Genomic DNA, 27,565 nt, shown 5'->3' with positions numbered 1-27,565 from the left:
ATGTCTCAAATTGGATGGCTGAAAGTTTACATTTGGAAAATCATTGACTATTATAAAATAATTAAAGTTTTCAACGTTTTAAGGAAAGATTACATCTTATTTGCTATCAGAGCTGCAATTTACCTATTTCATTTTTAAATAGTGCTTTTCCCCAAGGTGCTTTACATGGAATAAGGGTTGTTACAACATAAATGCAAATGTGAAATAAGCACAATGATAGACTACAAACAAAATAGGTCAATTTAAGGGGGTAAAGCTAGAGACAATAAATGTTTCTTTAATCGCTTCTTGAAGATAGGCAATGTGTGGGAAAGATGTACTTCCAAAGGGAGAGCATTCCATAATTTGGGAGCAAGAAATTCAAAAGAACAAAAGTGGGAAGGGCGCAAGGAAGGCGAGGAACAGTAAGAAGAAAATGAGCAGCAGAGCAGCAGAACAAAGAGAACAAGAAGGTCGATATAATGAAATAAGATCTGACAGATAGTTAGGAGCAAGAGAATGCAGACACTTAAAAACTAGAGAAAGAAAGTGGAACTGAAAAAAACAAGCAGAACTAGGAAGCAATTAAAGTTGGGCTATGTAAATAGAAACATTCACTGAATAACCCAAGTTAGATAAGATGCAAATAGAAGAATTTAAAATTGAACGAAAAGGATTAAGCACGTTATTTTGTAGTCCAATTTATAACGAACAACAATAGTTCAACCGACAACGAATAAGAGTTTGAATCAGAAGGTTGGTAGAGGAGAAAGTCAAAAGATAACACATTTTTTTAGTATTAAGCAACTGAAAACTATAAGTGAAACTACAGAAAAGATTTGGTCATGAAAGGAAAGAGCAGAATGGAAAATAAAGCCAAGATTACACGTGTGATCAGCAAGAGGAAGAGAAAAAGGAGGAAAAGAAATACATGAGGGGTCCAGGGTAGAATCAGGAAAGAATAGAATTTCTGTCTTTTTGTGGTTCAGTTTAAGAAAATGAGCTGACACCCAAGATTCAACAGAAGAAAGACAGGATGAAAGCTGATGATGTAATGAATCAGTAAAGGAAGGACATTAAATTTGAGTATCATCAGTATATAAATGCATATGAAACCCAAACTGGATGATTACGGCCGCAAATGTGGTTGTGTATTAAGTAAAAGGCAAGAGGCTTAATACTGAACCCTGAGGGACACCAAAAGAACAAGATGTAGAGGAGGATAAAAAAAAAACTTGCGAGGAAACTAAAAAGGAGCAAGCCGAGATATAGGAAGAAAGCCAATCTAACATTAAACCAGAAATACCTAAATAAGCCACTGTTTGAATCATAAGAACATGTTCACCAGTGTCAAAGGCAGCGCTGAGATCCAATAGGACCAGCTTAGACAGTTAGTGATGACAGCTTCTTATGATGGGCCTGATGAAGAAAATTAGTGAGTCAAGAGAGTGGTCTCATTGGAAAAGCCTGGATGAAAGCCGAACTGCAACGGACATTGAAAATGAACAAATCTTTCTAGATAGGGAAGAAGGCAGATGGTCCTATAATTAGAGAGAACAGATGGATCAAGGAAAGGATTTTTCATAAAAGGAATAACAGTACCCTTTTTAAGATGTCAGGGAAAATATCAGTAGACAAGGCACAGAAGAATTGAAAAGAACTACTAAATGAAGACAGTCGAGGCAGCAGGTGGAACAGCAGTCAGATGAGAGCTTGAGATAATCTAGAAAATGTCATCAGAAGAAGTTGGACAGAATGAAGAAAGGGAAAATTAAATAGGAGTCACAGTTCATGTTTGATCATAAGAAGTGTCATTTGAATTATTATTGAAGGCCAGTGTTGTCCAAATTCTCCCCCAACCTTCGATAATATGGGTTAGGGATTGCTGTGTCTCCCAATGCTTTGCATGGGGCATTCTGGCTGATAATAGACAATGCAGGATTAGCCTACAGGTACAACTATTTAAATGATATACATCAACCTGGTCAACATTTCTCACCATTATAATTAATTGGTCAGGTGAAAGTTCATTATTGCTAATATGTTTAATATATGATAACACATCAATACAGCAGGGCTGGTTTATACAGCAGTCTCGCCATATATGTATTAAAGTTCTCCATTTCCAGCAAAAACGAAGTTTGGTTGAACAAATTCTGTTCAACTGTACCAAAGTAGGGTACTGTCTAAAGCAGAGCTCATAGGCAATCTCTTTAATTTGCCTAAATGGGGAGGATTTGGATGTTCCGATTAAAAAAGCGTGCTTGAGCACCTAAAAGTGAGACTCCAGAAAGTATTTGTCTAGCTGACACCCTTAATAAGAACTCACCTAATAGAAAGAAACAGCTGTTTAGCTCAAGCCATCTCATCACAAACACTGGCCCTAGGTTATATTGTACACCCTAATGGGACACCAGTGACTTATGTGAGCAACACTCTCACCAGTTTGGTGATTGCATCGAATCCTAGTCCTGGCAAATGCACTATTTCCTGCTCTAGCAAAAGCAATGTTCAATAAGGTGCCTTGAGCATTGTGAAACCACCATTAATTCATGCTCCTACCATTACGCAGTCTGATAGGATTTTTAGATCAAAACGCATATACTGAATATGCAGGACACTCAGTTAAGTAATACATTCAACAATATGAAAAACGTTTAGCACCTGAATCCTGGGAGGCAATCTGGAACAAGGTTCTGATGAGAATATAGGGGGAAATGTGATCTCAAGCAGATACTTCATTAATCTAAAAGAGAATTCACATCCCATTATGGGATCAGTGCACTGGCTCTGATTTTATTGACCGTGGTTCGAGTTTTCTCCCAGAGTATTTGAAGAACTATGCTGACTAGCATCAGAAAGTATCCAGCATGTAAATAGTCATTTGATTCTTCGTTTGGTGGGGCCCTATGGAATATTTTCAGTTTTATGATGTTATAGGATCCTAGGTCAAAAGAATAAAAGTTTTTTCGGAATTGTGTAAAGGTAATTTACCCACATTCATTTTTTGCTGACTTTTTGGATAACAGGCAAGGGGACCTGCATGGGGTGCCTAAAAAGTAAATACAAGTTTAGGAAGGAGGGTCATGTTAATTGAAGTCATCTTTGCTAACCAGGAGATTTTGCTTAACCCCCATCTTTCCATGTTCCATTGCAGGGACATTTTGTTGAATAAGTGTGCTATACAATCTACTAATGTAAATCCCAAATATTACATTTTCGTTGAAGCCAATTCAACTAGAAATTGTGTCTAAAGCTAATTAATATTTTCCCTACTTTTAGAGATGTTTAGGGCATGTGACTTTATCATAGCTAACTTCATAGACAGAGACAGCATGGAACTCTTCTGCTTCTGTAACTATACTTGGGAAGGTTATGGGCAGACTTTACATGAAAATAATCACATTGTAACAATAAAGAAATAACATGTGATGCTCTGCCCCATTAATGATGTTATGTTATGTTATGTTATGTTGATTTCTACCACGCACCACTACCACGCAGGGGCAGTCTCCAGGTGCTCACATGGTTCTGCAAGAAATTAGGACGGGGTTGGTCAGTGAACCTAGAGTGATAGGATAGGTCCAGAACCATGACAAACTGGCGTCTGTGTGTGTTGGCTTGCAGATGGTTGATTGTTGAAGCATTGGCTTGTTGTATCTGTATGGGTATGGTCCAATGCCTGGGTTGTTTTCAATGTGAATGCTTGCTATGTGTATTTATTTATTTTATTTATTGGTTATATATATGGCGCTAGTACAACAAGACATTGTGGTGTGTCTGTGTGTTTTATGTGTAGATTGTCTGGTATTTAAGAATGTGTGCACTGGTTTGTTGTATCCATGTGGGTAAGTCACACCTGTGTATAGACTCCATAAAAAAATTTCCAATAAAGAAATACGGTCTAATGACAGGGATTTTTTGTTGTTTGTGCGTTTGCTTATGTTGGAGGTGTGTTTGTGTATAATTTGGCTAGCCCAGTGGGCGTTTTAGTAATATATATAGCGCTTTATTAGAATATATAGCGCTTTACTAAGTGTGATGGCATTTTTTTTTGTTGTTGCCATGAGTAATGTGGCACACACATATAGCTATTTTTTTGTTGCCAATATAACAGGTGAATATGTTGCTGGTGGCATGCAAGGTACAGAATTCATAACACAGCAAAAGCCCAATGTGAAACTGCAGAGAATAAAGTGCACCATTTTTTTTTCTTGAATACCTCATACACTGAAGACTACATTATTTATATAACTGACTAACTTTAACATTTACTAAACACTAACTCTAACTTCCTTAACATTATAATGTAGTCTCATGTTCAAAATGAGGTGAAAATACATATTTTAGAATTCGTTTTAAATGTGCACTGGAATTTTATTTTTCTCTTTCTGTGCTGGGTTGCAGAAAGCAGAAAGTATGTACGGAAGAAAATAAAATTGTAACAGTTGCTCTGTGAGCAATGATCCCATTGTGTAGAAGTGAAGGGTAAAACATGCTTTCAACCTGATTGGAGGAAAGTGTCTGCAGACCCATTACGTAGACAAGATAGAGAGGTCCTGGGTTCTGCTAATGGGAAAACATACAGAGAGAAAGCAGTTGGTGTTCACGGGGCTCTGAAGACAGAAATTCATGGTGTCACTGAGCACTGGCTTGAGAGTTTCTCGCCTTGCATCCCAGACACCTAAGATTACGGGAGCAGTTCGTACTGACTGGGCCTGTCTTTCTTAGACGAGCGAAGCAAGGTCGTGTGGGGAGCTTCAAACAAACACTTTTGGTAAGGCGATAAGTTAAGTGAGGTCAATGTGTGCGGTCGCATGGATGACTGAATTATAATACAGGATAGGAAATCCCCTGCATTTTACTTTGTCATGTTTAGAATGTTAAATTAACTCATGTTTTAAAAGGCTTGCCTGCTCTGTTTCTTTTTCTTTTGTATTACAGATGATGGTGCAATGTTTATGGTAAGAACTGATGATTGTGAATTGCATTTGTATATAATATAATGAGAATATAAAAACAAATGATTAGTGTCATTTTTTGCATCTGTGAGTTTATATGAATACACAGGTGAGATTAATTTCTCTTCAGTAGTGCATTTGTCAATTTGCACCTGCAGGTAAAATAACAACCCAGAAGAAGCTGATAATATTCAGTGATAAAGTATATTTGTGTGTCTGTCTGTGTGTGTGTGTGTGTGTGTGTGCCTTCTTTGCATGTTGTTTGGACGGAATCTAATATAATATGTATATTGCTGGACGTCCATGAGCCAGTGATGCCTAAGGGTGCATAGATCGCTGGTGTAGATAAGCCAGTGATACCGGCCACAAACTGTAGGTGGCGCTCTATATAAAATTGTTGGGGTTCCATCATATTCATAGGTCCAAGGCTCTCTATAGATCACTGGAAGGTACTCTAATAGAAAGGAAGGTTTTGTTTATGATGGGGTTATAATATAGGGAAGAAAAATATATGCTCACCACTAAATACCGCAAATAATATATCACCAGATTCCCCAATATAATATAACAGGGTATGGTTACTAAAATGATATGAGGCCAAACCCAATTTAAACGCGGGGTTGATTTACCACCAAACCAACCGCTCATATTTAGACGGTAGGAAAATACCACCAAACCCCAAATTTACCCCAATAAGACAAAATATCCTACAGCATGCATATTTATGTCTTCAATATGTGCATTGTAACTAATAGATTGTGGGAAGAGCTTTATAGAGAGAGCAAACATGAAAACCATGCCTGGTGCCTCAGTGTATTTCAATATTTGTGAACAGAACAGCATTTACTCTTAATTTTGTTCATGTTTTAGAAGTTGACTGAAATTTCAAGCGTAGATCCAAGTAAATACAGTTCAGTGAATCAAATACTTTATATGCGTCTAATAGTATTAAGGCAAAATCATGAATATGAATAATGTGTCCTTACTCTAATGATCAAGATGCAGTATATTAGGATGGAAAGATGAAGGTATAATTATATAAAATTGCCATACAACGTCCAGAGCGAATCAGCTGTCAGTGGTTCAAAGAGTCTAGATCAGCCTCCCCTCTCCGCTATACAAAGCTTTGATCGTTTTCTCCACCAATCAGATATTTGTTGCAAGCACAATCTTTTTCCTAGTAGAAAAGATAACAAAAGGCCCGATTCATGGAATTTTTTGCACGGTTCAAAGTGGTTTTGCACTGCTGAAAAGTGACCTTGCACAGTTCCATGAATCAGGATTTGAGTCGGCAGTGCAAAGTCACTTTGAACCGTGCAAAAAAATTCTATGAATCGGGCCAAAAGTGTATAACCTGCTGGTTTGCTCCAGGGGGTTGTGATCTCCAAAAAGCAGGAAACCTACAAAAGTAATCAGTGCACACCTAAATACTGCTTTCAATTCTTTGTTATCTTCCATAGCTTCCCTGACATAGGACAGAACCAGACCACGTGATTCATTGAGCCCAGCTTTCCAAAGCCTCACAAAGAAGTGGGGGATACTTTTAGGCCTAAAGCATACCATTTTTGGGGAATGCAATAGAGCTGATTTAAACGTTTTAATTGCATCTAACACCTGTGAGTGTGCTAAGGATGCAGATGTATGGCTGTTCTCAGGTATTAAAATAATTTAGATTGGTTTAATCAGTGGAACATATTTTCTACCCAGGATGTCAATTATTTTAATTTTTTTATTGTATTTGCTTTAAATTAAACCTTTACAAAACAAATGATCACATGAGCATACATAAAAACAGATATGATTCGGGATACAAATCAGAAAGGCGTATTTATAGATTATTTACAGGGAACGGTGGCGTATCCATTAAAGAAAACGAACAAAATATATTAGAATAGTTCATTTCAAATCACAGAAATTCAAAAACAGAATAAGAGTCAACAGAAAATACTGCCCCAACAAAACACCCCAGTATTATTAACCAAGAATGTAATCACATAATTCTTACACCAGATTGAGGCTTTTAATAAAGCCCAAAAGAGCAATGCCGTCATAAGAATTTTGAATACTTAAACATCTTTTCCATAGATTATCATCAATACAACCCAAACGGTACTTCAAAAGAGGATCCATGAATCTGTTCCTACGAGTAGAGAGTGCAATACAATGAAGTTGAATGTGTCTTATCTTTTCAAAACCGGTTTGACAGAATCTACATGCAGTGTCAGTCACATTTATTAAACTTCTCCTAAGCAATATCTCCTTTATCGGGAGCAGATGCCAATGTAAACTAAGGAGAAGGTCCATGTGATGGCGATTAGGGAATTGATACAGCAACATGATAGAGTTCCTCTCCATTTATGCTCATGAGCTAGATGTTTCAAGGATGAAAATGAGTGGAATACATCCGTTGTGACGGCCCAGTCAAGATCAAACAGAGCCCTTTTAGTCTTATGATATGATAGGTTATTTATAACGTGCTTAATACCCAGAGGTTTCTAAGCGCGGACCCGGGATTCGAACCTGTGGTGCTCTGTGTCATTTTGCATCGAAGGTGAGCACGTTGCCCATGAGCTATGCTTCAATTGTCTTATTTGGATTATTATTTAAAATATCCAGTTCCAGGCCAATTCTTACAAGAATTGCTTGGCAAGGCATCCCTAGTTGGATAAAATATTTGGCATTCATGTGAGGGGGCTGTTTACATTTGAGGGAATCCCCTAAGGTCTCATAGAGTGAATCTGCAATTGGAGAGATCAAATTAGAATATAACGTCAACAACCGCCACTCAACACGTGCTGATAGAGCTATCACCCCCAATTCAAACCTAATAGCCGCCAGAGGTATTGCATTAGGGATGCCAAAGATCTTTCGCCACATCCTACCCTCAATTCTGGCCAATAATTTGAATTCAACATCACCATAGAGTTCCAGGCCACGGATTACCTTAGTGACAACCTTCCCTTCATAAAACATGAGTGCCGGTCTGCGAGAGAATCTGCCAAATTTTCGGTCTAGTTTAACAATCTATCACTGTTGCTGTGCGGCTTTCTGCAAAAGGATTTCAGTAATATTTTCCATGCCGGCATGTGGCCCGAAGTGAAACCCCAGGCAGATTACACGCAGGCTGTTTGTGATGTTCACCCCTTCAACTGACCAAGAAGTCTTACGAGCATTCTTAGAGAATGCCAGAATTTTGGTCTTTCCAGGGTTAATAATAAGCCAATTTTCTTGGCATAGATTACAAATGCCTTCAGTAATCTTTGAAGACCAACCGTAGATTTATCAAATATGAGAAAGTCATTGGCAACCAAGCGATCTTACACAAGCCGACCTTCGGTGCTATGAGACTCCCCTCCCCCACACTATCAGCAACATCAGATAAGTAATGATTGAAGAGCTAGGGGGTCAACACAAAGCCCTGCCTAAGACCCCAATATGACCGGATTCGTCTTGAGAGGTACCCTTGTTAATTTGACCAGACCTGGATTCCACAGTTCTCATAGACACCATTAATCATCAGTTGCAGGAGACCAACTGGCATGCCCCAACTGGCCAGCTTTGACCATAGCTGATTCCGGTCTACACAGTCGAAAGTAGCCAATAGGTCAATTGAGGCCATATACGTGCAGCCCTCAGGGGATGACCAAGAACATTCTTGTATGCATTTTACTACGAGATCATTTAGGTTAGTTGAGTTCCCCTTGAGGAAACTTGTCTGTAATTTATTTAGCTCATTCTTCCAGATGAATCAGAAGGAATGCTGAGACGATCTTGCAGTCCGCATAGATAAGGGTTATCGTCCGGTAATATTTAGGCTCAGAATGACTACCACATTTAAAGATTGGTACTACATGTGCAGTGTTCCATGAGGCTGGTAAGACACCTGTGTGGATGATGCTATCAAATTTGATAAACAACCAATTTTCCCAATTTGTTACATCAGCCTTGAAGGAATTGCTAGAAAAGCCATTTGGGCACAGAGCCTGAGATTGTTTACATTTCTTTAGAAGAAGAGGTATAATTTCAATGTCAAGTGCCGGCTCCCAAGTGAGATCGAAAGTGGGCAGGCTGGGCTCTAGCATGTCATCAATATTTTGGGTGGGTGATCCAAACGAAAGTTCAAAAAAACTAATCCATTCAGATTCAGATACAGAATTTAATTGAGAAATAGCAAAATGTGGATTCTGGCCATTAATTAATGATCGGAATGCACCCACACGGGAATGTATCAGCAGCCCAAGCATGTTCTCTGCATCACATTGTAGTAACAGTTCCCTAATCAATTTTACTGTAGTTCTTGTATTTCTGCTTGATTCTCTTAGCTAGACAAGATATTGCCACTGCATCATTGTAGGCCCACCTATGTGTCCTAAACTCCCTCCTCATGGTAGATTTGGCTGCAGCCAGGTCATCATTGTAGCAATGCAGTGATCTAAATGCTCTAGCAGACTTAAAGTCAGGATCAGCTTGTACACTCATTACCAGATCTAAGATATAGGTCTGACAATCGTTCACATTGAAATTCTGCATCTTCCACTCCAGTGTAGTGGAGCTCATAATTGAATGGAATTTTCAATTTAAAATCTCAATGTTTGGGTCCGACCATCAGATAGAATTACCTGGGTAAGTAAGGGCCAGATGCATCAATTTGGTATGCTCTCTCGTAATCAACACAATGGCAAATTCCCCCCAAGAATGGCATGATCACTGTAATCCTTCTTCAGTATTGAAAAAGTGGTACAACTATTCATCATATACTCATCTGCGAAAATATAATCCAATAAGGAAGAATTGCTACCTCTGTACCATGTATGCATTTCAGTCTCATTCGACTGGCTTGATGTCTTACATATCAGGAGCTGCAGCACAAGAGCCCCCAGAGCAAGGCACAAGCTTCTAAGACTGCTCGAACATATTCCCATCCACATCTTCAAAGAGGCAGTTGACATTAAGGTCTCCCGCAACAATGACTCTTCCACAAGGGAATCTAGCAGTCCACTCTTTAATACTGTCACATACACGCTTCACAAAATGAATGAGCTCAGCGATTCCCAAATAAATTTTGACTAGTCATAGGTTCATTGCTCTATCTGCAGATCAGAGAGCAATGCCCAGATCAGAGATAGGAACCGCAGTCATAACCAGGGCTGAGGCCACAACAATTAATAGTGCTCCCGAGGCTCTCCCGCCCTTACTGGTCTTTGCCATTTGAGTGAAAACTTGGTAGCCATCTAACACTTGGGCACTAGTCAACCAAGTCTCCTGTAACAGTATACAGTTTGCCTCCTTAATAGTCATAGCTGATGGATTAGTAAAAATATGTTGATTCCCAGGTTGTCAATTCGCAGGACAGGACTGATGGATCTCACTTCTTACAGAGCCCCACCATAACGCCTCAACAAGCTAACTAATCTGTGCTCTGTATGCATAGGAAATGCCTGGGATGTTTACCACTCCAAATGAGCCTAATGGAACCAGAATTCCCAGTTTAAAAATGGTAATGGGAATCAGGAGCATTTGGGGTAGATATCATAATTTAGGCATAGCATTATTTTTGATTGTATAGATTTTGTCAGTTAAAGAGAAGGGGAGAATAACCCACCTTCCCAAGTCTCATTTCATTCTGTCAATCAGAGGCACAAAGTTAAGAGTAAAGCAGTACGACAATACTTTAGATATCCAAAACCAAGATATTTTGTTTTCTAGTTCTGGAACAGGAAGCATTCCTCTAATTGTGTAACATCATGTTCTTCCCTAGCATCACAATATCTGACTTTTAGAAATGTATCTTATATCCCGCTACAATGCCATACAAATTAAAGATGTCTAGTAGGATTGGGATTAGTTGTTGTAGTTTTGTAAAGACACATATTGAATGCTGAAAGTATGATTGTGTGTTCCCTTACACCCACTAAAATACCTTTTTAATAGTTTAGTAGACCATTACAGCCAGAGGCTTGATTACCAGGGAATATAGAAGTGGAGAGAGAGGTCATCCCTGAATAGGCCCAGAGTAGGGACACAAGCCTAGATAAACACTGCTATTAGTTTACACTGCAGCTGTGGGGGCCTTGTATAGCATCCTAATCAAAGATTGAAACAGATCCACCAGCCCACTTTGACCAGAACCAATAGGATTAGGGAAAACCTGAGCCAATCTCTTGGCCAAGCATTTTGCCAAGATCTTAACATTGGCTTTAATAAATGAAATAGTTAATTAAGTCTTATTAAACATTGATAGATCGAAAGTCATCGAGAATCAAGCTATGGTAGCTTCTGTTAAGGAGGGAGGTTATTTTCCTTTTCAAAGGTGTTCTGCAATACGTGGGTCAATTTAGGGGTCATCTTTTAAAATCATTGATAGACCTCTATCAGAATGACATCCAGACCACTGGTCTTTACCCTCATAAGAGCTGTTATCACCAACCCAACCTCTTCTACCATTATGGAAGCATTAAGTGAATCTAGAGCACAATGATCTAGAATTTTTAAAGATTCTTCTTTTGATAACACCTAAAAAGTCTTCCCCTTGAGAAGGGATAGCAAGTGCCAGTGGGAATCCCCACCCTATGTAATGTTCTTCTTTAGTAAACATGATGTAATCTGCTGCATGCTGCTTCTAATCTGAAGGTGCCAGGCCAAAAAACAAGCAACTGTTATTGCCCTTGAAGGAGATCTAAGTTAATTATAGAACCTGGTTGTGATGACTTCTGTAACATGGAAGAAGTGAATCCTAATAAGTAGATTCAGTGTGAAGCCCTCTTTCTGAAAAGTGGAAAACACCCTAGGAGAGCTGTCCAATTTGACATTGGCAGGCTTATCCTTTTCCAGGATTTCTCTGAGCAGCGCTGGCAGGTGTAAGGGAAGTTCCAAATCCGAAACTTCCTGAGGGAGCCTTCAAATTCTAATGTCAATTCGACTGATTTTTCTAAATCCTGGTGCTACCTCCCAAGTCTTTTTGTTGGGTTCTGTGCCCATCACCCTTTCTTCTAATTCCTCTTGCTCATAGGATTCTTCACACATCGTTGTTTCAGCCTCTTTAATCCTTTTCTTGATCTAGACAACACTTTTGTTCAAGGACATGTTACTGTTCAGTTTGCTTTTCCTTTGGAAGCTTTCTTATTTCACTTATTTTAGCATTTTCCAGAGGTCACCTTTGGTTGCTGGAGCATTTTCTTCTTCTATAGAATGCTAATCAACAGTTGCAGAATTCTAAGTTGTTTGCAAAGGGATCTACTTATCCTTTTCTCTTTCTTTAGCAGAAAGGTGGAGGTCCTTGGAGGAGGTTGACTTTGATTATTTGGCTTTGAAAGGCCCCATCAGAACACCCACAATCATAATGGATCTTTACATGTGATCCCATTTCACTGGTTGGAACTTGCTCTGCAAAAAGATAGAGCTTGATTCAAAGTCCCATGGATTGCATAGTATAAGCTGGATCGAATAAAGGTAATGCTATATGTGTGGTCTTCTCTTTGATCCCTGGGAAGCACACTATAGGATAGTGGATGGAAGGCATATTGAATTGAATCTGCACCACCCTTTAGATGATCGAGGGATAGAAACCGCCGTGATAGATGCCCCAAAGTATTCCCCATTCCTTAGTGACAAAGGTAGGAAGGCAACTGGCAAAAGTATTTTAGGTATGTCCTAAGGATATTAGCTTAAGGTTCAGGTTTGATATCAGTTCTGCCCACTTCTGCTACCCCTTACCTATGTTTATCAAATGTTACTGTTTACAGCGCAACCATTTTATTTAATGTATTTGTTCATTTATATTGTGTCGGTAGCTCGCAAGCTTCGGGGTGCAGATACATGGACACAGAAAAACAGATGCAGAACACAAAACACAGGACATTAAAAGAATAAAAAAGAGAGCAGGACGGGATTCAATTCTTGCTTTTACTTAAAGATGCGTGTTTTCAGTAGTTTATGAGCTGGGGGGTCGCGTAACCATAGGTGAAGAGCAGCGGATCACTTTATAACAGCATTGGGCTTGACATTTTATACAGAAGAATAGTATTATTTGTTTAGGGAGGACATGATTTGTTTTTAATCCTGCAGTTAATCATACTTTTTCATATGCAGCTCAGACTAGCACCACTAACTTGCGGAATCCACTGGCTCAAGACTGGAAATGCTCGGAAAATACAGAAAGATAAATAAGGATTGGTTGTTATTGTAGGGGCTATCAACATCCTGTCCCTCTGTGATACATTCTGCTGGAAGTCAGCCTACAAAACAGTTGCAGAGAACAACAGGTGGCAAAGGGGCTCCTGTAAACTTCCCCTTCAAATTATTTTTAGCAGTTATTGTGTCCAGAAAGGAAATACATTGATGGGGCGGCTGCCTTTTTGTTGTGGATAGTGTGCACCGCTACCTATTCAGATGTATCCAGCGTGCCCCACTTTTATCTTAGGGGCATGAGGAATCTCAAATGTGGAAGATGCAGTTCACCATATAATCATACCAGAGCTTTGAGTTCACCAGAACAATCCAATGGGGTGTATGAGGATCCAGGAATGAGATGTGGACACAGAGGAATCATGTTTGTTGCTACAACAAATAAATGGGGTTTGGAAAATACCTCACTATCCCTAATTTATGAGGAATTTCCCTACCTCACCCAAAACTAATGGGTCTGTCCGGCGTCAAGATGTCCAACAAAAAGTATATCATGTGTCCATAATCCTATTCTGGCCCTCACCTTGTAAATAAACTCTATTGGTGTAAAGGATATTGTCTCTTACTTTTCAAAAATTAAATTCCAATGAACAGGGTTCCGAAGAACAATGTTCATAGTTCCAGAAATTAACTTCCTTCCACAGATTCTTTGTTCCAATTCACAAGTTCAAAAAGAATAACCTGGTTCCAAGAGGATTTATATCCCCCCATGATATCTTTGCTTTTCTTTGGGAACAGTTCCCTTCACCAGGCTTTCTCTTTACTTCCTAACACGTTGCAAATCCTGAGGGTATGTCTGTTCCTAAGGACTTATTTTCCTTTCTATCTTTTCACAACAGTTACCCTGCTTGAGATTCTTTGTAGTTCTGTCAGACACCCCGGGCCGGTAATTTCCAAGATCCTGACTTCCCCTCCTCAGCCTCCTCCTCACCTGACAACCAAGAATCGGATGTAGCCTCTACATACGGTCTCCTGGAGAGATAGTTCTTCGTCTTCTTTCTTTCCTTCTTTTTTTTTGCAGACAGTGTCACGCTCCCGGAGTGAAAGCCACAATGGTAAGTTGTAAGACAACGTCACCAGTGGCCCCTTCCCGGGAAAGGGACTAATGGAGAAAAAGCCATTTGGCACAAAAATAACCAGGATAGATTTTGGAGCTGAGAAGACCCAAGCACCAGCAGGACATGGAAGATGGGCTCCGCAGACTCGAATACAATCAGGAGCGGAGAGAAGCAAGACCTCTTGACAACACTGAAGACAGAACGATGCCTACACACAGCACTGACAGTGAGAGAGCAGAAATCCATGCAAGAGTACATGTAAGTAACCAGGTAAGTAAAGATAGAGATAACGGGGAGCGAGAGAGAGAGCGACCGCGGAACAGGATGAACGCGGGAGCAAAAAGGTGCCGCAGGGGCGGCGGAAGCTGAAGCAGTGGGAGAAAAAAAGCAGAGTGAATGAGCAGAGAAAGAATACCCCGTGTGGGTAGAAAGTGAGAAAACTAGCACATCAAACCAAAAAGATGCTAGAGGAGAGGGCAGAGACCCGGAACTGAAGCGGTTGCAACGTGTAGCGCGCAGGGAGGGTGTGGCATATAAGCCTCCCTGAATGCTATGAGAAAACAACTATACCACTGAAGTCCGTGCAGAAGAAACGTTGTGGCACCAATAATGTCTGCCGTGCAATCTAACCCGGGGCAACAGGCGGCACAAAGTAAGGCGCTTGACAAGTTCATAATCCCAAGGACATGGCCTTCCTTGAGGTTCTTTATAATGTATCTCTATTGATGGTCACATGACATTCTCTCCTGCCAGTACTTGTTACACAAACACTTAATTTTACCTTTACCTGGTGAGCCTTCCCACCAGGACTTTGTTACACAAATACTTAGATTCACCTGGCACACTTTCCTGCCAGGACTTTTTCACACAAATACTTAACTTCACCTGCTATACTTTCTTGCAAGGACTGTATCACGCATATTTCTTTCTCTTTAAGGCTGGGGTTCCACTCATGACTTGTTTTGCAAATCATTTTATTCCTTTAGCGGTTTTGCTTTTGGCCACTCGTGTTTTCATGAAGCGATTAACTTTATTAGGCCATCTGATAACCCACTTGTGCCCTCTAGGTTCACTGGTAACTTCTGACCTCCCTTATCTTCTGTTCCCTCCATTTTGTGTTATTCCTATGGAGTGGTACACATGTGTTGGCAACCCGGTAAACCTCTTATTCTCCCCGTGCTTACCGGTTTCCTCCAGCGTGCTTTTGCGGTTCAGCATTTGCAACTCTCCTTCTCCTTCTCACTGTCAGGTGCAACCGGGCCGTATTTAAACTTCCTGGTGTGATTATTCGACTTCCAACAACTAGACTGCTAGGTTGGTCTCTGGATCTCTTAATCTTCCTTACTCTGTGATTCTTTCTCGTGTCAGTGGTCATGGAACCATTTCCTAAATGGCTTTGAGGAAGTGGATACTGAACTTCGCTGGAAGTGATCCTCACTTCTCCCTGCTTCTTCTTCGTCCCAGTTGTGCATATAGTATCCCTCATAGGAGTTTGGGCAATAACAAAAGTAGATCTAGGAAGAGGTAGGGGAGGAGTGTGACTTCATGCCATCAATGCACAGGGGACAGAGGGAACATCCCTGAAAGGAAAATGGGGTATGAGGTTTCCTCCAACAATGCCCCAGTCTCTGTCTGAGGTGTACATCCCCCAGATGGACCTGCTTCATATAGCCACTCCCAGGGTCAAGATCGGGTAGCGGCTGCCGTCTCCTGGCAATAAAGGGGAAGGTCTCCTCAGGGAAAGAAGTAAGGACATCGCCAGATTCATCACCGGTGCTACTAACTGGAACCACCCTCTCCTGCAGTACACAATGTTCCCTGATGAGCACTGGGATTAATATTCAAGCTTTAGTATGGCCATGATTTGTGCAGGTGGGGGAGGCATTTGCATGCAAAGTGGAACCACAAGGTGGGAAAACACTGTTCTGACCACTGTTCAGACACCTGCTCTCACTTGTAGGTCGGTTTTCTCTAGGCTCCAGATCTCATCACCATCTTGTCTCCGTGGAATGATATGGAAGTGTGGGCTGCAGCAGGACTTCAAAGGGGGTCAGGAGAGAGAGGAAAAGCCACCCCTCGGATCACACAAGGAGTTCAAGCAACCAGGTGCGGAGCATGGAGTCCTACTCGAACACACAGCCCTCCTACTGAATGACTGGGTGCTGCCTCCTTCTTCCCTTCAGATTCCAGTCTACGCAAGGCACCCCAATATCCTCTATTCTCTCCGATGAACAGCTATTAGAAACATTAGAGATGGTGCCAGGTGGGGCTTCTTAATCACGCCACTGCCACAACCTCACTCGAGTGCAATGTGAGCCATAAAGAAGCTGTTCCCAGAGCAGGAGCCAAGAGCTCTGCATAGTAACACCTCCATGGTGCCTAGCTGACTACGCCCCTCTCCAAAGTGGTGTTTCTTGCAGATACACTGTCCTTGCCTTGAGGTGTTTTGGATAGCTGTTCTTTTCTTTTTCCTTATGAGTTGGTTCAACCCTTAGACATTCCAAAGGCAAATTCGTGCAAGGTAGCCATCGTCCCTGTACAGAAAGTGATTTATAATTAGATTATCATTATAATTGGAGGAACATGATGGATGGTGAGTACATATAAATTAAATGAAATAAATGGCAATTATGCTAAGCATTATACTAGAAGGTTATGTCAAAACTACTTGTGAGGAAAAAACACGAATACAAAATAGCGAACGGATTGTTAACACAAAGCCTATTCTGACTGTGGGAATTTAAGGGGTGAATTCATGGAAAGTGTGAATAAACATGGAAGGGACTATTATGATACTGCCTATGATTTCACCAGATTGATCATGTCACGTTTTGTTTAAACTGGGGTAGTAAATATTGAACGTAGTTTTTCTTGTGAATGAGCAAAAGTAACAATACAGAAAGAAACATTTTGAAGTGCTTTCTGTTTTCAACATTCCTGGAGAGAAATGCCTTTGACCACAGGCTTTCCAGAATCCTTATTAACAAGACTAGACTTCTATTTCTATTTTTGAGTCTCGTCAAAGTGCTATTGCAGTGCCCCCTACAAAAAAAGTGTGCAAAGGAGGAATGTGAGTGCATGCAAGAGGGGGAGTCAGAGCAGAAGTGTTGCTTGGATTATTATGGCAATTAGATGTAAAGTTTTTTTTATTTTTAACAATTTAAGCTAAGTCAGGGGACCTCAATCAGTGAAATAATGGGTCCAGTAAGCCATCTGGAAAGCCACACATATTCACAGCTTATGACATTGTGGCAAGAGCCTCTGAAAATGACATACCGTTGACAGAATTTATGGACTAATGCCCTAAATAAAATACTGTCGACAGTGACTTCAAAATAACCGGCACTTTTCGATAAACATGGAATTGAAAAATGTGTGGGCAAATCGGCTTTGCATGAAAATGTTTCCCTATTCCACATTGATTGGATTATTGCATGCAATGCCATTTCACCCAAGTGCATATATCACACACGCGCAGTTTGAAACTGCAATTTCTCAGATTGTGTCTGGTTTCTCTTTGTCACCTTAATCAAGGTGCTATATGATGTGGTGCAGTGGGAAGGTGCATGCTCCACCGCGAGGTCTGCATCTATGTTAGTGTCAGTACCATAACAAGATAGTTCTCGCATCCATGCAATTATTCTTCAATAAATCTCAGCAGAGTGCTGAGAGTGCCTGCAATGTCACCAGGAGTAGCAAAACCACAAAAGCAGCTAAGATTAAGGTATTTTCTGTGGACGGTAGTAGATTCCCAGAAAGCGTATGTAGAAGTGACTATGGCTAGTGACTTGTCCTGAATCCCGAAACTTGATGAGAGCTGTAACATCCAAGTAAAACTTTAAATTATGTTGTAATTCCATTTTCCTGCAGTTGCTTCTCCATGTTTTATTGACCAGTGTCTCTAGGTAATACGTAACTCTGTATTATTTTCTTTTGTGTTTGCAGCCCAACAAAGACAGTGAACAACTCCTCAACGACATACTACATTTGCCACCAGGTATGACTCAATCTTGTAAACGTACAATTTTATCTTTGGATAAAAAACTCCATGTTAAAAATAACATTTTACTCGTTTTACTAAATAGCCCCCCCCCACCAACTCTTCCTGCACACGCCGTTCTATTCCATACCAATAAATCAACCCTGAAGGTTATGTTAGTAGTTTTAAGGAATATAACAAATGTGAACTGCTCAAAGGCAAGTCTTCAGAAAAAGCTATGATTTTGAACTCAGTTTTGTCATCAAAGAAGTCTTTATAGATTTTTAATGACACGAATATGTTTAACTCATTTTAAAAAACATAATTGCTGCGCCAAATACAAGTAAACAGTAGCATGGCCAAGACTCAGAACCCAGGTCTCGTGGCTATGAAGGGAAATACTTCACCCCAAGACTACAGGAGTCCCGTCCGAAGAAACTCAGAGTTATAACTTTCATAGGACTGGCGTGAAAGAGACACCCCAGTCTTATGAAAGTTATAACACCTCTTGTTTCTTTAGAGTTCAATTCTAATGAGACAGCAAATATGTCTATATAACTAATAGTGAGTAGAAATTCAGCTATAAAGGACATTTTTTTCCATGTCTTCAGAATTGAATTCTATAGAAACTTTCCAATATAAAGACACAGCAAACACCCTGTACAGCTGAATTTCTACTCGCGTTCAGCTATACAGGACATGTGTGCGATGTCTTTAAAATTGAATTCTAAGAAATACAGCAGTGTTATAACTCCCATAATACTGGCATGTCTTTAGAATTCAATTTCTAAGGCACACCAGTCTTATGAAAGTTATAACACAACAGTGTGTCTTTAGAATTCAATGGGTGCACATTGGTAAACAAACACATGCATCCTCTAGCTAACGAGTGAATGGAAGTACGCGGAAGAGTGCTGATGTTTGATTATTGCCAGGGCATTGAAGCATTCAAACACATCAAAGTATTATAATAGGGGGGCTGCTTCCGGAACTTCAGGTGATCCGACTCCAGCTTGAGCAGGGCAGGGAGGCCATTCCAGAGGGAGGCACTTGCAGAAGAGAGAGATCTACCCCCACTCTCTGCCTGGAGAAGTGTCTAACCCTTAGAGAGTTAGGGGCAGCTGAGCGAAGGGCTCAAGAAGGAAGGTATTTTGGGAGAGAGTGTTGGATGTAGTGTGGGCCCCAGCCCCAGAAAGCCTTGTGGACAATGCAAAGGGTCTTGAATTTGATCCTTGTGCAGCCACCGGGAGCTAGAGGATCGATTTCTGGATAAGTTGCAGAGGGTTGGGTGTAGAGGAAGGCAGATTGAAAAAGAGGCTGTTGCGGTAGTCCAGCCTATGGAGAACCAGAGCTCTGGAGACACTGAGCTTCTGGGAGAAAGTGAGAACGGGAAGAGTCCCTTTGAGGAGGTGCAGCTGGTAGTGGGACTTCTTGTCGGCATCCAAGATGTGAGGAGAGAAAGACAGAGTGGAGTCAAAGATGACACCACGATTTCTTGCCTCGCTCAAAGGCGAAGGAAGAGGGCCTAAGACGGATGGCCAGAGTGAGAGAGGGAAAGCAGGGGCAGGTGTCCCAATGAGAAGGATCTCTGTCTTAATGACATTAAGGCAGAGATCGTTGGAAGTGCACCAATCCTGAATCACTGATAGACAGTCAGGAAAGAGTGAGAGAAGAGAGGGGGCCAAGGGGAGCCTGAAGGCAAGCTGAGTGTCATCCGCACAACACTGAAAGTTAGAGGAAAAGGTAGAGATCAGGTGGGCAAAAGGGGCCAAATAGAGGTTGAAAAACCTGGGTGAGAGAATAGAGCCCCGGGGAACGCCACAGGTAGAGAGAGAGAGGTGGCGGAGAGAAACGGACCAGGTTGGACCTGGAAGGGGCGGCCCAAGAGGAAGGAGATCAGCCACTACAACCTGATCCGTGATTTAAAGAATTTCGTCCCAAAAGCAGGGTTTCAACACATGGCTCAAACAAAGCATTGGATGTGTTTTGACCAAACAACATAGATAGAAATGGCAGTATCACCTTTTAACAGGAAAGAGACCTTAACCATGAAACCAGCGGTGTGGGCTGCACTCCCAGAAACCACATTCATGTGGAATATTTTTATATTGTTGTGTTCAATAAACAGCACAGTACGAATATTTAACTTTCATCGTAAAGACTTAATTTAATCCATCAATTGTTGTTTGATGGTTAATTTCAAATAATTGCAGATGCATCAAAGTTGAGGCCTATGCATTTTGGACAGGATTGTCCTTCTTCAGGGACAGTAACTATCGTACCATTGTCATAGTGATCACCATGCAAAGTTATTAAATAGCATAAAGTCGCAAGAAAAAATCATTGAATCAAATATGACACTGTGAAGCACATCTTTACAAAAAATATATATCAGTACCAAAAAATAGTACCAAAAAATAGTCACACGTATATTCTATACAGAAGTATATTACCATGAGGTCCACCAACATTGTTCATTTATTTTCAAATTTCTTTATTGGCATTTATATAAGAGACAGTTGCATCGTAGCATTGTGCGATCACATTGGTATAAGTCAGGATTAAACAAAATAGGCCAAATAGAAATTAACAATTAAACAGAAACAACAAAACGTTAACAACATTAACAAGTCTCCGTGTGGTCAGTGGCGTAAGCAACGTGGGGAGATCAGGCAACAAATAAGTTCAGGTTAGGGACTGCACAAATATTCCGTGTCAGATAGCATGTATCAATAGGGGCAAGTTACTCAAGGGGGTTTATCGTCATTGGGGGGGTTAAGTAAGGCCCAGGTGAGAGTTTTCCAGGCAGAAAGTGCCAAGCTCGTGTCTTTGGGGGATGTGGTGACACCATCCTCCCAAGCAGAGGTTTCTGCCCCTATCCAGCGCTCCAGTTCGTTACGCCATACCTGGTATCGTGGGCCTCCAGGTCGCTTCCAGGCCATAGCAATGGTCCTTTTGACCAGAATGCATACTAGGTCCATGAGCTTAACTGAGTGTTTGAACTTGGCCAGTCTGGAATACGTTCCAAGAAGGCACTCCTTTGGGGTCCACTCATATCTGGTCATGCCTGCCTCGCTACAGAGGAGTTCCACTCTTGCCCAGAGTTGCCGGACCTGGACGCATCCCCAGAACATGTGTAAGAGATTTGCTTCATCTCTGCCGCACCAAGGGCAGTTATGTTGGGGTAGCTCATATATTTTGGCTATTCTAAGTGGTGTCAGGTACGAGCGATATAACATATTAAGCTGAATCAATTTAAATCTAGAGTTTCTAGATACCGCGTTGGGAAACGCTAGTGCTCTGCCCCATTCTGCTTCAGACAATTCATGTCCCAAGTCTCCTTCCCATTTGAGTTTGAGATCCCGACTGCGGGGATTGGGCCTATCGATTAGGTGGCTGTATATACGGGACACAGGCCTCCATCCATCTCCCAAGCTATATAGGAGTGCTATGAAGGGGTCAGTTTCAGGTTCTTCTGGCCACGCGTCCCATTTGGTCCGAGCAAATTTACGGATCTTTAAGTACCAAAGGAATTGGCCAGCCGGTACGCCATCGACTGACTGCAAGGAGGAGAAATCCCGGAAGGAGCCCACGTTATATAGATCCCCCCAAGTGTACACTCCCAGCCTTTCCCAGTATCTAATGGAAGCAAGGTCTACAGAGTTCTGACACAGGTCGGCAAGGAGCGGTGTGTCCGGAGTATATCTATGTTTCAAGTGGAGAAGAATTTTAACCCTTTGCCATATCCGACGACCCAGGGTAGCTAAATATGGAATCCCATTCACAAGACATTGAGGGGCCCAGATGAGTTCGTTTAGCCGGATCGGAGCAATTGAGCGTTGTAAAAGCATTGTTTCGGGGGTGTCATCATCGGCTAGCCATTTAGCCACGAAGCTTAGTTGGGCAGCCAGGTAGTATCGTTCCAGATCAGGGAGCCGAATGCCTCCCTGCTCATAGGGTAGGGTCAGCGTGGATAATGCAAATTTGTGCCTACTAATTCCCCACAGGAAGTCTTTAAGTATCTTGCCCAAAAGGCGAAAGAAGGGTGTCCTAATATAATAAAAAATGTTTTGGAAACCATAAAGAAATCTGGGGAGAACAATCATCTTGATGATGGAAGCCCTACCCATCATGGATAGGGGGAGGCGAGCCCAAAACCTAATCGACTTGCGCAAGGGAGGCAGCGCCGCTGCCGTGTTATTGACGTGCATAAATTCGGGCGTGTGATAGATATTAATGCCCAGATAGCGGAACGTGATGGGGCGCCAACTTATACCCAGCAAGGGGAGGTCATCGACGTGTGTGTTTTGGAGGGCACCCAACGGAAACAGACAAGACTTATGTCTGCTGAAGTGTATGCCTGATACCTTGGCAAAGTTGCCGAGGACCTCCAGCATGGTTGGGACATTCAACTGCGGGTCCCTCACGTAAAGGAGGACATCATCTGCATACAGGGAAATTATGTGGTCCACCCCGTCTAGCCTTATACCAGCATCGAAGAACTGTTTCCTAAAAAAAATGGCGATGGGTTCAAGCCCAAGTATATATAGCATAGGGGAGAGCGGGCAGCCCTGCCTTGTGCCCCTTTGTATGTCCCATGCCGTGGAGATGAGCCGGCCAGATTTTACTCGTGCTCGTGGTTTAGTGTAGAGAACTGTGATCCATCTAACGAATCGTTCTCCAAAGCCAAACTCCCGAAGCACCGCAATTAGCCATTCCCAGAAAATAGAATCGAACGCTTTGATGGCGTCCAAAGAGAGCAAAGCATAAGATTCCCCTACATGAGTAGAATGTGATAATACATGTTGTAGCCTACGAAGATTGGCAGTGGTGTTGCGGCCCGGCACAAAGCCGCTCTGGTCGGGGTGCACCACTCCTCCGATCACCCTGGACAGCCGCTTAGCCAGAATGGTTGTAAGAATTTTAACATCATAATTGAGCATCGCAAGAGGGCGATAGGAGTCACAGTCATCTGCAGGTTTACCTGGCTTGAGGAGCGGAACCACCAAAGTCTCACGCATGCTCCCAGGCAGGATACCCGACTCATACGCTTCTAGGAACACCTCGTGCAGCAGCGGAGTCAATTCCGGCTCGTAGGTTTTGTAAAATTCGGCAGGTAGCCCATCACTGCCCGGGGCCTTGCAAGTGGCCAGAGACTTGATGGCATCGGTTATATCATCTATGGTGATATCAGCATCCAAAGCCTCCTTATTTTTTTTAAAACGTATTTTATTGGTTTTGATAGAAAAAAGAAAAAGAAAACGTGCAATACAACAAGAAATCAACATTGGTTTGAACTGGGGAGGAGACGGTGAGGGGGAAACAAGGGGGGGGGAACAAACAAATCAACAACAGTCTTCGTGTTGTAGCAAACTTACAGTGGACGGGTGGGTTAGGGGCAATGACCCAAAGTTTCAGGAAGCAAGAGGGGTCAAACACAGGGGTGGTTCCACCAATGCCGGCATCCGAGCAGTGTCAATGCAGTGGTGTGGGACTTCAGGGGGGTTTGTAGTCAGCGCTGAAGCGTATGTCTCTGAGGAGGGCCTTCCATGATTCCAAAGTGCCACCTTCGGTTTCGCCACTGTTCGTGATTCCTTCCTGCCAGGCCCTGGTTTCAGCTGTTGTCCATCTCTCGAGTTCTTTGAGCCATCTCTCTTGCCTGGGGCCCGACGGCGTCTTCCAGGCCATCGCTATTGTTCTTTTAGCCAGGATACATGAGATGTCCATTAATTTAACAGCGTGCTTGGATTTGCTAGGTCTGGGGTAGGTCCCCAGGAGGCACTCGCCAGGAGTCCATTCGTATCTTGTCATTCCGGCGTCCATGCAGGTCTGTTTGGCCTTGGACCACAGTGCCATCGCCTTGGTGCAGGTCCAGAACATGTGAATCACATCTGCTTTATCATTCCCGCACCAGGGGCATGCAGGGGAGGATGTCTTATTGAAGGAGGCAACCCTATGTGGGGTCATGTATGTCCTGTAAAGAACGTTCAATTGGATCTGGCCAAACCTGGTGTTCCTGGATACTTTTTTGGGAAATATCAGCGCTCTTTCCCATTCTTTATCTGAAATCGGGGTCTCAAGGTCCGCCTCCCATTTTGTCCTCAGATCTTCGCATTTAGGGTTGGTTTTATCACATAGTCTGCTGTAAAGCCTGGAGACAGGTCTCCAGCCGTCCGAGAGGTCATGCATCTCTTGTAGCAGAGGGTCAGGGGAGGGCTCCTCCGGCCATCCGGTCCATTGTTTCTTAGCAGTTTGTTTGAGGCGATGGTACCAGAGGAACTGGCCCGGGGGAATTCCATCGGCAGCCTTAAGAGATTCGAAATCCCTGAATTCTCCCTCCTCATACATGTCGCTCCATGTGTAAATGCCGGCCTCTTCCCACCTCCTTGCCGTAGAGATGTCTGCAGCCGTTCGACAGGTGTCTGCTAGGATGGGATTGTCCGGAGAGTATGGGTGTCGTATTCGCCTGATGCAGCAGGACCTGGCCCATATCTTTCTTCCCAGGTCAATCACCATGGAGGGGACCGGGGGTTGCCATGTAGGGTGCCATAGGATCTCCTTGGGGATCACATTGTCCGAGGGTTGCCTCAGCAGTTCGGTCTCTGCTGAAGGCTCATCCGAGAGCCATCTCGTTATGTGACTCAGCTGGGCAGCCAGGTAGTACAACTGGAGATCCGGTAACTTTATTCCGCCTTCTTTGTGTGGAAGAGAGAGGACGGACAGCGACAGTTTATGCCTGTGTGGGCCCCAAAGGAAGTCCCTGATGATGGCCTCCAGCTTCTTGAAGAAGGACGGTCTAATGTAATGGCAAATGTTTACGAAGAAATACAGGAATCGGGGGAGTACGATCATCTTGACAATCGCTGCCCTGCCCACCATGGCCAATGGGAGCTTGGACCAAAACTTTATAGAACTTCGGAGACTCGTGATGGCGGCCTCGGTGTTGTGTTCATGCATGAGTAGCGGGGTGTGGCTTATGTTGATCCCCAAATAACGGAACTGGACCAGTTGCCAGCTTATTCCTATCTCTGGGAGATTGTTTTCCGGAATGTTGCGTAAGCCCGCCAAGGGGAAGGCAGAGGACTTATTCCTACTAAAGCGGATCCCTGAGTACTTCGCATAGTTGTCCAGTATCTCCAACGCGGTTGGCGCGTTAACTTCGGGGGAGCTTAGGTAAAGAAGGACGTCGTCTGCATACAAGGATATTATGTGGTGTGCATTGCCCACCTTAATGCCAGCATCGAAAAGCTGCTGCCTGAAGTATAATGCAATCGGTTCCAGGCCCAGTATGTACAGCATGGGTGATAACGGGCAGCCCTGCCTTGTTCCCCTTTGTATATCCCAAGCCGCTGAAACCACTCTTCCCGTTCTTACTCTCGCCGTCGGGGAATTGTAGAGGACCTCAACCCACCTGATGAAGCCCCCTCCAAAGCCAAATCTTCTCAGGACCTCCCTGATCCACTCCCAGTATATGGAGTCGAAGGCCTTGATGGCGTCGAGCGACAACACCGCCAGGTCCTCGTCCCTGTCATATGTTTCGGCCATTACATGCTGCAACCTCCGGAGGTTAGCGGTGGTGTTGCGCCCAGGAACGAATCCGTTCTGATCTTCGTGAACGATGGAACCCACCACCCTGGCTAGCTTGCGGGCCAATATGGATGTGAGGATCTTGGCATCGTAGTTTAGCATAGCCAGAGGGCGATAGGACTCACAGTCGGTGGGCGATTTGTGTGGCTTGAGCATGGGGACTATTATGGTTTCCTTCATGGTGTTGGGGAGAATCCCATCCGTGTGTGCCTCCTGGTAGACCTCGTGGAGAACTGGGGCAAGGATGGACTCATACGCTTTATAGAACTCAGGTGGGAGGCCGTCACTGCCAGGGGCTTTGTTGTTGGAGAGGGACCTGATTGCCCCTTGAACGTCCTCAAGAGTGATCTCGGTTTCCAGCTCCTCTCTCTGCTCGAGCGAAATGTGGGGAAGTTCTATCTCCTCGAGTGTGTCTATGATGTCTGCAGCAGGAATCTGGGTCTTGTGGGTATACAGTTCTGTGTAGAATTTAGCAAAGGCTTCATTGATCCCTAGCTGAGTCGAGTGGGATGACCCATTAGCGTCCCGTATCTCCACTGGGAGATGTTTGGGGTGTTCCCGTTTGCAGAGCCATGCTAGTAGTCTTCCCGGTTTGTCCGATTCTTTATGAGATCTGGCGGTGTGCGTGGCGAAATCAAATTTTTCCAGTCTTTCCCATGCCTGCTGACATTCTGTGCGGGCTTCCTTCAGCTTGGTCTCTGTCTCCATAGAGTTGTCGCATGTGGACTCCAGTCGGGAGATCTCAGCTTCCTGTGCTTCCAGGGTTCTCCGCAACTGCCTGCGAGTTCCGCCGGCTCTCGATATGATTTCGCCTCTGGTCACCACCTTCATTGCTTCCCATAATGTGCCCCAGGAGGGGACCGAACCGATGTTGTTCTCCAAGTATTCTTCCAATTTTTCGGCAAGGGTTTCCCTGAACTCGAGGTCCGCAAGTGCCGCGGTCGGCATCCTCCACATGGGGATCGGGGGTCTGGGGCCTCTCATTTGCCATAACATGGTCAGTGGGGAGTGGTCGGAGATCGTCCGCCCCAGGTATTCTGTGGTTGCTATGTGTGGGGTAAGTTCCTTATTGATGAACAGATAGTCAATTCTTGTGTGAACTCCGTGTGGAGCTGAGTAGTGGGAGTAGGACCTGTCGGTCGGATGGTGTTCCCTCCAGATGTCCACTAAGTTGAGTTGCTCCAGAGTTTCCCTCAAGGCACCGGATGTGAGGCTGCTCGGGCGTGGGGGGGGCAGCGATCTGTCTGCACTCGTGTCAGCAACACAGTTGAAGTCCCCTCCCCATATGAAGGTGCGGTCCCGGTACCGAGTCAGCTTCGTTATCAATGTGGCGAGGTACGCCGATATCCCGTGATGAGGGAAGTAAGAGTTGATGAAGCAGACTGGGGTTTGTTCCAATGTGCCCCAAATCGCTGTGAATCTCCCTTCTTTATCTTGTTCACTTCCCTCCATCTGGAAGGGGACGTCCGGGCTTATCCATATTAGCACCCCTCTGGCGTATTTAGAGTAGGGGGACCCTCTAACAGTCCCAGCCCATCGGTCTGCAATTTTAGACATGGCCTCCGTCGTGAGGTGAGTCTCTTGAAGGAGTGCAATGGAGATTTTCTTCCTCCTGAGGTAGGACTGTATACGATTGCGCCTGAGGTATGAGCCCATGCCCCGCACATTCCAGGTCATTACAGTAAGCTGTGCCGCCATCCGGTTCGAGTTTCAGATTTGGTGTGGGACTCTGGGGTCCGACTCCACTTTAGTCTTGTTCGGGTGGGCTGCAGGGGGGATACCACTGCATTTCGTTCATCGGTGTCATGTCCCAGACC

The 27,565-nt window shown here is 43.3% G+C and overlaps 1 protein-coding gene across 1 annotated transcript in view; it reads left to right on the top strand.

The window, feature by feature from the left end:
* The window catches only part of LOC138481482 (fibrous sheath-interacting protein 2-like), a 798,294-nt gene that overhangs the window by 729,135 nt on the left and 41,594 nt on the right, over positions 1-27,565 (top strand). The window contains exon 10 of the mRNA XM_069613651.1: positions 18,128-18,179. Coding sequence (XP_069469752.1) covers positions 18,128-18,179 — 52 coding nt within the window. The remainder of the gene's footprint in view (positions 1-18,127; positions 18,180-27,565) is intronic.

The sequence above is a fragment of the Ambystoma mexicanum genome, chromosome 5p (genome assembly GCF_040938575.1).
Source record: "Ambystoma mexicanum isolate Mex_15411 chromosome 5p, UKY_AmexF1_1, whole genome shotgun sequence".
NCBI lineage: Eukaryota > Metazoa > Chordata > Amphibia > Caudata > Ambystomatidae > Ambystoma > Ambystoma mexicanum.
This window is presented reverse-complemented; position numbering and strand designations above follow the sequence as displayed.